The following is a 12,734-nucleotide window of genomic DNA, read 5'->3' as shown; positions in this document are numbered from 1 at the left end:
AAATGTTATTTCACCCAAATCTCACAATCATAACTCTCATTTTCAATTGAAGAAACTGAAGTAGACAGAGAGTTGAAGTGACTTATCCAGGGTTTCACAGCTAGTAAACATTTGAGGTTGAGTTTGAACTCAAGTCTTCCTGCCTTCAGGCCCATGTTATCCAATGTGACATTTGTAAAGCACATCCTGTAGTCAATGCTGTATTGATGCTTGTTTCCATTTCTTCCCTCTATTCATTGTTCATGTAGTAGCTGAATACTACACCTTTGATCACTTCTTTCTTTTTTCCTGTTTCTTCATCCTGGTACAGGAAGATCTTTCCATGATTATACAGATGCTTCTAATTTATTCACTGACAATATTCTCTCCCTCTGACGGAATTTGAGTTGCTTATTCTTCTCACTATTTCAAGTCTCTACTCTATTCTATCCTCTAATCAAATGTCAAATTGATTCTCCAAAGGCACAAATCTGTCTGTGTTACACTCTGGCTCCCCTTCCTCTACTCAATCAAACCCAGTGACTCCCTACTGCCCTATAATCAAATATAAATATCTTAAATTATTTTTAATCCCTTAAACTCTTCATAATCTTGCTCCTTCTATCTTTCTTGTTCTCGTATACTCTACATCTGCCATATATTATGTGGTCTAGTTTAATAGATGATATTTTAGGGGTGTATATTTGATGGGATATTAGATGACTAATGGATCAATTTTGGCCTATCTACATCCCTATGCTTCCCTCTTCAGAAGCCTTTCAGCTTTCCCCACGCCTCTTCTTCAGTCCCCCTCAAGTCACTCAGTGTAGCTGTGAGGTTTCAGAGGAGATACTCTTTTCTCTTCTTTGTAAAACATGGGGTTTATTTGGGGAAGACAGGACAAGGATGGAGGATAAGGAGTAGGATTTCCCTATTCTCTATAGAGAGTGTTGGTTTGGAGGATATTGGGGAAAATGGCAATTCAGTCACTATGAAATAGAGTCAGTCAGAGAGAGGTATAAGGACTATGGTCCTTCTTTCAATCAGCCAGGTCACTTCCAACTTGATTAACTCAAAGTCCCAGAGATACCACTAGTTTCTTCCTTTCACCTCAGCCAGCAGGCCACAAAAGCCTTTTCTTCAGGTCACTACAATCAGCTCCCAAGGACCAGAAAAAAACAGTCCAGCAGATGGCTTGGCTCCAAAACTGCTTCTCCTGGTAACATTCCAAATGGAATCTTCATTTGCCTGACAGATGACCTATCTCCTTGAATGCTTCTTCCACCATACTAGGAATACTCACCTCCCTGCTATTCTTTGATCATAGCACTTCATTTATAAACTCCTAACATTTTCATTGGCCATCTTTCATGCCTGAAGGACATCTCTCTTCTTGAAAACAGACACTCTGTCTTTCCCCTTATATCTTCCTCTTGGCTTTCTGGATTTCCTTTAAGTCTTAGGTAAGTTTCATCTTTCAACAAGACTTTCCTGGTCTTCTTTACCCTTATTGTCCTTCCTGTGAGATCATCCCTAATTTACATGGTGTATTTCCTACTTATTCATCACCTCTTTCATCTTGTCTCATTAGAATGTGAACTTTCTTAGAGTAAGGTTGGATTTTATCTTTCTTTGTATTCCCAACACAATGCTTGGCATATAATAGGTACTTAAAAATGCTAGTTAAGTAGTTTCAAGTCTATTCTTCCTTTTGATCCAAGTGAGCCTAAAGAAGAAAACCTCTAATATCTAGGGCTATAGTTTTCAAAGCTAGAGCTCTATTTGTTGAGTGTCATGACAAAATGACATTTTTCTTTTAAAATGTCTTTATAATTTACTTAAACAAAAAACAAATACATGAATGAATAAATGACTAAGGAAATGTTCTGGAATACAAAAAGTTCAAGACATAGTCCCTGTTCTCCAGAAGCTTATGATTAATTAAAAAGATACCAAACACATATGTACACATAGGCACAATGATAGTTAGCAAGACATCTATCTTGTGCCAAATATGGATACCAATAACAATAGCATTTCAGAGTCAGGAGAGAATATAATGGAATGATCAAGTCAGTAAAAAGTTCCATGAAGTCGATTTTAATCTGATCTTTAAAGGTCTTTAAAGGAGTTTTTAATAAGACGTGCATTTATATGATGACTGACAATAGGCATTCTAAATAGCCAGAACAGTAGGAGCTAAAAATGGGATGTGGGAATGACCAAGTATTCATTGACTTCTAGTAGATCAGCTTAGATGAAGTGGAGAGTTATTTCTATGGCAATCATAAGTAAATTTTTATGGGAATCAGGATTACTGATAGAGTTAGAAAATCCTTAGAGAGCATCTAAGTTTCCTTATTTAACATATGAGGAAATCAATGCCCAGATCTGTAAGGATCTGCCCCTTGATTACACAGATACTTAGCTGTAGAGCTGGAATGGGAAATGAGGTCATTTGACTTAAAATCCATCACTCTTTTCCTCTATATCATGCTGAATTGTTGTTTGCAATAACAAACCATAGATATATTATATGTAGATATATTATAGCTTTATTTATATATAGATTTATGAGGACAGTCCTGATTTTGTTAACAACAAAGTCTATGTTCTAACAAAAGTCTTATGAAAGAAATAATTACCTATCCATAGATTTGGTTCAGAAAATACAATCCAGGTAAGAATAGTGAAATAGTGGGTAATAAGGTAGATTGCATTCAGATTATAAAGGGTCTTAGAGACAATTGGCATTCATTAAACATTTGGGGTATGGGATTGACATGATAAAAATAATTTAAAAATGAAAATTGACATGGATATTAATAATACATTGTGCAGGATTGTGAAGGGCAGGATATCAGGAACCCTTCTCCATTTATACTGACACTATACTTGTAAGGGTCTTTCTTCTCTTCTACTTCATTTATTGCCTCTGATTTTGGGCTTTCCTTTCTCTAAACAAGCCTGAATACTACTAATAAAATGAGTCTTTCTATAATGCTTTGATCAAAATGCTGACTACATAGCAGACACTCAATAAAGGGTTTTGTTGGTTGATTTATAGTGCATAAGGTTATGAGGAACTTGGTTTTATTTTCTAATTTAATTCTATTTGATTTCCTCTCTATCGGCTTATTAATCAATCCACTAATTGTTATCATATACTTTCCATTGTTCATGCCAGATATTGTATTTATTATACTATTATCCCATCTACTTCTAGAAGGTGTTTGAGGAAGGCACCATCATTATTTAATTGTTTATGTTCATATATACTAACTAACTAGATTTCAAAGGTCTTTGAGCCATAATAAGTTCCTCAAGGTCAGGAAGGAGAGATTACTTCTTCTCCCCCCACCCCCCCACCATCATCCATACCCTAAATATAGTGCTTCCTGCCCAGGTAGCATTCTTTGCATGGTTAATGAATGAGTGAGATTAGAAGGTTAAGTCTACAGAAGAAGATATTTCTACTTGGGAGACAGAGATGTTTACTTGAAGAGTTGATAAATATGTCAGAGAACAAGGTGTGAATTGGACACTGGACTTATTAATCCTAAAGCTGAATTCTATTTCTCAGAAAAATTGTTTTTTTTTCCAGAGTGGCAGCTTTTTGTTTCAAAGGATCACTATTTCACTTTTGAGCCTAAGAAGTCTAACTTTTGAGTTTGATCTTATAGGGTGATGGGATTATTAAAAACAAAGAAAGTTAAATTTACTTCAAATGCTTCCTAAAATGAAAAAGAAATGCCTTATGAAAGGATTTTTAGTTCTGTGAATAAGTGAGGAAAGAAGGAAAAATAATTTAATAAGCATGCTCATACTTATAATTTTTAAAAGGTATCAAAATGTTCATTTTTTAGTAGTCATAAAAGTAATGCTTCTGCAGTAAATGTCATTCATTCAGCATGTGCTTGATTCTACCGAATTCTAGATAGGAAAAGACTTTTTTTCTTTGCCAATATCCATACTTCTACTAATCTTTTTGACTTGTTTTCTTCTTGATTTCTTCTTTTTAACCTAGTGACTAGTATTCTGAATGTTTATTCTCTTTCAGGAACAAGCTAAAGTAGAAAAAATGAAAAGGGAGAAGCTAATCCATAGGTGCCCCAATTATAAAAATTGGCCTAGACTTTCTGTAAGTGAATTAACTGAACACATTAAATGGAAGCGATTCCCTCCAGGACATGGTAAGTTCCATCATTTAATTTGCTCATTGCCATTCCAAGATATTGCCATTCCAAGACATAGATTAAAAAGTAACAGATGAGATACATTTTGGGAGAATTGTCAAATCTGATTATTTCTTTAAATGAATTTTTATCATCTAGTACCTTATACTGGACACTGTTGTAAGACAGTCAATAAATATCTGTTGAATAAATTAACAATTTCCATATAATTTTTATTTTTACAAAAATTATTGTTGGTAATTTTGGCATGATAATAATTAAAATAATTTATTAAGTACCTGCTATGTGACACTGTAATAGACACTAGGGATACAAAGATAAAAAATATAGTCCTTGACCTCAAGGCTATTATATTCCTTGTGTAAGTATGATATAATGTGTATATGAATGAATAAATGCATAGTAAAAACAGTGAGCTATAATACATAGGTGTGGGAATTAGGATTAAGGGTAGCATCGATGAGGGAAGTAGCTTATTAGTTGAAATTTGAAGTAAGGGAAGGATTCTAGGAAGATAAGAAGTGCATTCTGAATATGAGGTGGGCCTATCGAAATATATAGTTGTGTTGAATTCATAGAAAAGCGTGTAGTGGTTCAACTATGGAAAAGAGTTCTGTTCAGAAGAAATCTATATGAGAATGGTATGATAATTCATGTCATGCCTTTTTATAGCAATTTAAATTTATAGAGTTTTACAATTTCTCATGATAATCCTGTGGAGATTGGTAGTATGAATGTAATTATTTTGTCATAATCTCTTGTAAGACAAAAAGGCCCTAGTATATATTGGGGAAGGGGCAATGTTTCATTTCTCTGGCTTTCTCTTTATTCAGATAATATTAGTATTTGACTATCTAATACCACCTAGCATTTTATAATCAGCTTTCCTTATATGCACATTCTTTATAAAACAAAACAAAAAAAGAAAAGGAAAAATTCATTTGTTTATTTTTAGTTAATTAATTCACCCTTCTATTTATTTATCTATTTTTTAAAAAAAATTCAATCTGAGGATTTTAGTAATACTACTCAGTGTTTTGTGATCAGCTCTCTTTGAAGACACTCTTCCAAAAAAAAGAAAGAAAGAAAGAAAGAAAGAAAGAAAGAAAAGAAATGAAAAGGTCAAGGGAAAAAAATACAGTTTTATGATAGAACCCCTAGAATACTGGTCAGCATACAACTCTTCCTCAGAGATTGATTTGGTCTTGAATAGAGTTCCCTGTGCAATTCTCTAGTGTGGCTCCTTTGAACATGTGTCCTCCTAAGACACCTTGGAAGAGGGCACTGGTCATCTCTTCTGGGTTGTGGCATTTAAAAGAGTGGGAGCCATAAACTGTAAGAGTTAAAATGGTTGGAGATATAAATTGTGATAAATATGAGTGGGTAAGTTGTGACCTCAGAAAATATGTTTTCACTACAGTGTCTTGTTTTTAAATCAATTATAAGGTGATTGCCAGGGAAATATTCCCAATTATGAATATACCCAAGTCAACTGGGTTTTATAGAGAATTTAATTAATAATACAATGAGGAATCAAAGAAAGAGAGAGAGAAAGAGAAAAAAGGAAATAAAGGAGAAAAGAATAGGCTGGCCCAGGCAGCCCTGGCCAACCCAGGCCTAAGCCCTAAAAGAAAAGATCAGTCAGTCCTAATCACTCACCATAAGATCTGTTCAAGCAAGGATTCAGGGGGACAGAGTCTCCCCAAAGGGAGTTCCTTCCAGAGTCAGCCTCCCTTGAGAGACTTCCTTAGAGATTGTCCTTCTCTCAACAACCTCCTTAGAGGCTGTCTCTGAAGAGACTCTATTTATTTCAACAGTCTGTCCTTTTCTTATATAGGGGGTTTTCTCCTATGTCACCTCCCCTAAGTTCTTCCATCTACCAATCACAGTAGACATTTTCCAAAGGACAGCCCATTCTGAATTCACACCTGAGTAGACTAATCCTTTTAGTAATCTACACCGGAGTAGGTTAGAATCTCTGAGTAAGTTTCTCACCTTTTTGTACTATGTAAGTTTGCCTGACCTTTATAAGTACTTAGCACCCCTTTGTATTAATTCTAAAAATAGGCATGGCTTAAGTATGAGTGTAAGTATTTTTCATTGTTCAGCAAGGAGTTTTCTCCCCTAAAGCAGTCTTAAGTATGGGTGGAGTAGAGGTCTTCCCATTTCTGATCTAAGTAGAGTTCTCACTTTCTAAATGGGGAATGGTCCCAGTAGGGAATTGTTCCAATGGAGAATTCCCCAATGGGGAATTTTTAAACATTCACAAGTCTGAGAAATTTCAAGATTCACAGGGTGCCTCGTCTCTCCTTCACAACACCCTACCTGCAGGTCTTTTCATCTTTCATCAGATATCACAATTCTTTCACTCTTCCTCTCCAGTATCCTAGAGAGTATGTCATACTTCCAGTATCTCTCAGTAACCCAAAGCAGATTTTGACCTGCAATTTCCCTTGGCTTCTCTCAAGTCTGTGCCCCACTCACAAGTCTTTTCCAAAGTTTTGTAGGGTTTTCTAGCCCTTTCTCTTCTTGCTTCCCTTTTACCGACTTACTATAAATAGCCAAATGATGGAAACCACTCCAGATTCCACCTGTTTGCAGGTCCCTTTCCTTTGGCCTCAAGGGACATATCACCACTCTTTTCTAATTCCTGAATCCCTCTGGGGTTAACTGGGTCTGGTCATACAAATTATCCAGGAATATTTCCCTCATCCACCAGACTAAGAAAGTGGGACTGGATGGATTAAAGTGAGCAAAGCATTCCAAGAGTCAAATGCTAACCTTTGAGGCAATTTCTATAAAACTTTCCCAACTCCACTTTACAGATGGGCTAACTTAGACAAAAATATTAAATAATTTCAATTTCTACTTTAATCCCCATATTACCTTGTATCTGTTTAAATATCCATATGTCTTATGCTTCCATTCGAATTTGAACACCTTAAAGCCCCATCTCCTAGCACAGTGCCATATACATAGTGAGAGACTAATAAATGTTTGTTCAATTGAATTGGAAATGAGAAACTGATTTGATGAAAATAATTGTTTATTATCCCACATAATACTATGTATGAGAGAGATACAGAATACATTTATCAGATTTTAGAGCTACATGTGGCCAGATTCAACAGTTTTAAATAATACAGGCTGTTAAAAGAATGTCAACTATTCCATATGTTATCAGAAACAATCTCTCAGTAATCTCTTTATTCCTCTCCATTTGATTTATGTAATTACTGGGCTGATCTGACAGATACAATAATTTAGAAAGACTTACATTAACTCAGAAACACATGATTATATGAATAAACTACCATTATTTCAGTTCAGAAGATAAAATTCTATTTGGTTGATTACTTAGATGCCTAATTGAGTATTCATGACATGTTTGACCTGATGTAGCATGTTTCTATTTACTGTTTAGGATATTATGTGAAAAAATGTAATGGAATTATGCTGTGAAATTGGGGCAAATGCACTCTTGTGAAGGAAGAGTGACCTTTAAAAATGAATTGAAACCCACCCTATAAATCAGAAAATGTTAGTTGGTTTTGCTTTGCCACAGACTTCCTGTTTGATCACTGAACTATCAGATTATTGCACTAGCTTCTATTTCCATGTTTGCTAAATAAAATTTTAATCTGAGTCAGTGGAACTGGGAACATGAGAATAGAGGGCTGGAATCTGGGAAACCTGATATATTTCAGACATGTAATGTCTGTATAGAACAAAATGGAAACCAGAATGAACATTTTGTATATATCTTTCACCTGATGCAAAAGACTGATACACTTGCTTGTTTTGCTTACTTTTGCTTTGTCCCTCTAATTTTATTCAGTCCTCTTCACCTCACTCAGATAATATGAATGTTTAACTTAACTGACATTGCTGCTCAGACACTGCTCTCAGTAGTCATAAAATTCACATATTTAAAGAAGAAAAGACTTATGTGTCAACAAAATAAACAGGATCCTTATTAGAGCCCAAATAACTGAAAATACATATGATTTAATAAGTCAGATCTATTTACTAATTCTGTGATTAGGTAGTTCGCTAGCCCTTTGTGTTTAGTTTTCTTACTTACAAAGGGAAGTAACTATTTCCTCCCTGTTCAACAACCTCACAAAACTGTAGTAAGGAGCAAGTGAAAAAATTTTGGAAATATGAAAACACTCTATGGATGTGAAGTGGAAGGATGTAATAGTCTGTCATGCATATCTAGTATTGATATTGATAATCTTTTGATATTTTATATTATGTGGCATGAATTGAGATCTTTTAAAATGGTATTTGTCCAGAGAAAAAATTAAGAATGTGTGGAAAGAAGCATTAAAAAAATTAATCATTGATAGTGACTCTTAAATATTTATAACTCTGAAATGATAGTATTAGCATTCATAGAGCATACTTACATTTAAAAACATTTTATATTTTTCAATTGACAAAAATCTACAAATCTTCCTCACCTTTAAAATTTTTAGAGAAAAAGAAGAGCTTTCTGAATAAGTAGCATGATAAAGCAAAATAAATAGATAAAATAAATTTTTGCATTGTTGATGGGTTTTATATATATATATATGTGGATTATATATACACCTATATGTATATTTACATGTGTCTGTCTACATATGTATATATCACGTCTTCTGGAATTTTAGTTAGTCTTTGTGTTGATTAAAGTTCAAAGTCATTCAAAGTTATTTGCCTTTACAATGGTCTTACTATATACATTGTTCTTCTGTTTCTACACAACTCACTTTGCATCAGTTTGTTTAAGTATCCTCAGGGTATCTCTGAAACTGTCCCCTTCATCATTTCTTATAGTGCAACAATATTCTATTTAATTCATATACTGTAAATTGTCCAGCCTTTCACCAGTTGATGTAAATTCTTAACTTTCTTGTTCATTGCTGTCACAAAAGAGCTACTATAAATATTTTTGAACATATGGATACTTTTCCTCTTTAGTCTCTTTGGAAAATAGATAAACTTAGTCATAGTGTTACTTGATCAAAGGGGAACCAATTTATGAACTCTGGCAATATAATTCCAAATTGGTTTATGCAATGGCTGGACCAGTTCAAAGCTCCTCTAACACTGCATTCATGTGCCTCATTTCCCCACAGTCTCTGTTACACTTGTAATTTTCCTTTTTTGTCAGTTTTGCTAACCTAGTTAATATGTAGTAGAATCTACTAAGTTTGTTTAATGAATATTTTTCCAATTATAAGATATTTAGAGTATTTTTTCTAATGACTATTGAAAATATGGGTTTCTTTATGAGAAAATTGCCTCTCTATGTCAAGTATGTCATATGTCTATGACCAGTAGTCAATTGTGGAATGGTTCTAATTTGTACAAATGGTACTTTTATCATAGAATCTTGCTAAAAAGACTTTGGAAAACCTTTTTGGAACCCTGACTCATAGATTCATGGTAAACCCAGAGGTGATTTTTGTTGTTGTTGTTGTTTTGGTAAACATCTCAGAAAACAATGGTAAATTTTGTAATTTTGTGAAACTCTTATGATTATGATAACTTTATTCAAAAGTTATCTCCATATCTTCTCTATAACTCATTTCCAGGACTTTCTGTGAATCTTCTAAAATAGCATTTATACAATTGTGACAAATACTTTTTTCCCAGGGTCTTAATATTTCAAAGGTTCTAGTCCAGAATCTTTTTGTCTATAGATTAACCCTACATGATCTTATGTGCCTCATCTAATTCATTTTCTAGTTATGAATATCATTGATCATATATTTTAGCTAATTTTTGAATATAGTTCTTCTTGGATAATATGTACACCATATCTATTTGTCCTCTGCATTCAGTTCCTCAGAAATTATGACATTGATAAATGATACCTATGCAGTATCACCAGAAAGAGAGGCCTTCATTTCAGGATAAAATTGATATTATATATTTTATTAAATAGGCACATGATTGAATAAAAGCTTACTTTCATAAAATAGTCCTCATTAATTGGAGGTCATTGTACTGGAGAAGTACTATGAGAATTTTTGGAAAGAAATTCTATAGGAATTTTCATTAATATATCTAATGGAATAGAGAATATAGAGCTGATCTGAGGAAAACTTATATATGAGTTGAAGTTTGTGTGGGGTTTTCATCTTTCCCATTAGGTACCCTTAAAATATTTTATGCTTTTCCTTAGATTGCTGTCCTTGTGGGTATGTCCTGCCTGAATATTGACCCATGCTTTAGAGCCATCAGAGTATCTGTTCCCCATATATGTTTTTGGTCCCAGAGTGCCAAGACTCTTTTCTTCTAGGTGACAAATTACTTATCCAAGAAATTCGTGTATGCTAGTATTTTAATGACTGCTAATGTGTTAATGGATTAACATTTTAAAGGGTATTCGATTTTAGAAATAAATGTTCATGTTCAGTTAAATTTTGGAAGCTGGAGGGAAATAGAGGTTAATTCTGTTAAACTAAAACTTTACTTGTAAAGTTGAAGGAGGAGAACCCTGTTTTGAAAAAGGTTCATGATCCAAATTCTAATATTCATCAGGATGATATGAAAAGATAACACAGAAAGAGAAATAAGCACCCAGAAATTTTAGTATGGAACCTGGTTATTAGAAGAATTACCCCAGTTAGTTCTAGTAAAAGGCAACCAATTAGTAAATCAAACAAAATTCAACAAATATTTCTTGTGTCTAGTATACCAGATGCTCAGTATACAAAGACAAAAATGATATCATACCAGCTCTCAAGAGGCTAAAATTAAATCTGGGAGACAATATGTACATAGTTAAGTATATTCATAATAATTATGAAAACTGTGGCCAAATATTGATCTCTCTCCCCCAAATTTCTTGGATCTATCCCTTCCCCATTTATAGAACCTAGCATTTTATTTCAGTGTTGCATCACCTTTCACCTGAAATACTACAATGACCCCCATTTTACTTTCCCTGCTTCAAGCTTCTCCTTATTCCAATCTATCCTCCATCTATAAAAGGGATTTCCCTTAAAAAGCTGAGTATATCATCTAACTCCTCTAAAAATTCCAGGGATTCCTTATTGCCTCTAACATCATTTAGAAACTTTTATTTCACATTTAAAATTCTTTACAATTTGGTCCCTTCCTATTTACACATTACTATTATACATAAGATACTCTTTTATTTCAATACCTTTTGTTAGGGTCTGGGTTTTCGCCCACCACCAAGGAAGACCCGTAGACAATGCAATCAAGCAAAAGGGTTGTTTTATTGGACTGGCATGCACCAGTGGAAATTCATCCAGAGAGTTCTGATCTTCCTCCTGAATGCTGGGACTTATATATTCCCCAGCATGTATGGCTCCCCAGTCCTTATATGGAATATACTATCTTTGAAACTTTGACATGTTCATGTTGCTGGGGTCTGCTTGGCCCCTAAGTTCTTATCAGGGTCTGCTCGGCCCCTATGATCTCATCTGGTACATACCAGCTTCTGGGGCTTTGATATATTTATGTTTCTGAACTTCCAAGGCTGGGCAGTTCCCTGCTCAGGCCTCCCTCATTCCCCACTTCTTTTTCTCTTAGGGGGCAGAGGGAATGCCTGCCCGCTGAGGCAGTTCACAGCCCTCAGCCTGGGGCTCGATGGTGGTCTTCTTGGCCTCTAATTTCTTATCTGGTACCCACTGCAGCTGGGATCTTGGCATATTTGTGGTTCTGAACTTCCAAGGCCAGACAGTTTCCTGCTCAGGCCTCCCTCACTTTATACTGGCTTTCCCCCATCTCTATAATGTATTCTCTTCCCTCTTTTGCCTTTAAGAATCCCTTCTTTCTTTTAAGACTCACTTTAAATGTAACCTTTGTTGAAAAGGTTTCCCCTGCTACTAAAGAGGTGTGTGTGTGGGAAACTTCCTAAAACTAGTTTTAATTCATCACACCATATTCTGTTTATACTCACATGTGTCCTGTGATGTTGTTTCTATCATTATAATATAAAGTCCTTGAGAACAAGACCTGTTTGGTTGGGCTATCTCAGTGTTATCTTTTTTTCCCTCCATCTGGTTATATTCAAGCAAAAATTTCACTTTTATAAAAACATAGATGTCACTTTTGGTATTCATTATCTCTCCATAAGCTAAACACGGAAACATTCCATCATTAGATAAAGGAATGTGTAGGGAAAGTTTAAGAGCACGAGGGCTGGAGATTTTAAGTTGGTAAAGAATATAGATTTGGATTTAGTTTCTTCAAATGGTCATGGTCACAGATGGGATTTCTGCTGTCTTTCTTCCCTTTTATTTTGAAGAAATAATTCTGATTCCTTTATTTTTTCATATAAATATGTTCTTTTTAGCACTGAAAAGTTAAAAAAATACTCTGAGTATCTTTTTCCTCTTTTTTTTTAATTAATGTAATTTATTTACAAGTGTCTCAACCTCTCCTCTCTTTGCATCATAGAAGACATCATCTGGGAGACAGATATGTATATATAAATTATGCCTTTCATGATTCCATTTTTCAGTTCTCTGGATTTGACATTCATAATTCATTCTTTAAGTATTAAATCTGTAGCTTTATATAATGTTCTCT

The 12,734-nt window shown here is 34.3% G+C and overlaps 1 protein-coding gene across 7 annotated transcripts in view; it reads left to right on the top strand.

Moving 5' to 3' along the window:
• CNBD1 (cyclic nucleotide binding domain containing 1) overlaps nucleotides 1–12,734 on the top strand; it is a 634,668-nt gene that overhangs the window by 459,396 nt on the left and 162,538 nt on the right. For all 7 annotated transcript variants that reach the window (XM_007488069.3, XM_056823346.1, XM_007488074.3 and 4 more), the window contains one exon: nucleotides 4,040–4,172. In XM_007488069.3, the coding sequence (XP_007488131.1) occupies nucleotides 4,040–4,172 (133 nt within the window). The remainder of the gene's footprint in view (nucleotides 1–4,039; nucleotides 4,173–12,734) is intronic.

This window comes from Monodelphis domestica, chromosome 3, assembly GCF_027887165.1.
Source record: "Monodelphis domestica isolate mMonDom1 chromosome 3, mMonDom1.pri, whole genome shotgun sequence".
In the NCBI taxonomy this organism is placed as follows: Eukaryota; Metazoa; Chordata; class Mammalia; order Didelphimorphia; family Didelphidae; genus Monodelphis; species Monodelphis domestica.
Note: the sequence above shows the minus strand (reverse complement) of the source record. Positions and strands in the feature narration are given on the sequence as shown.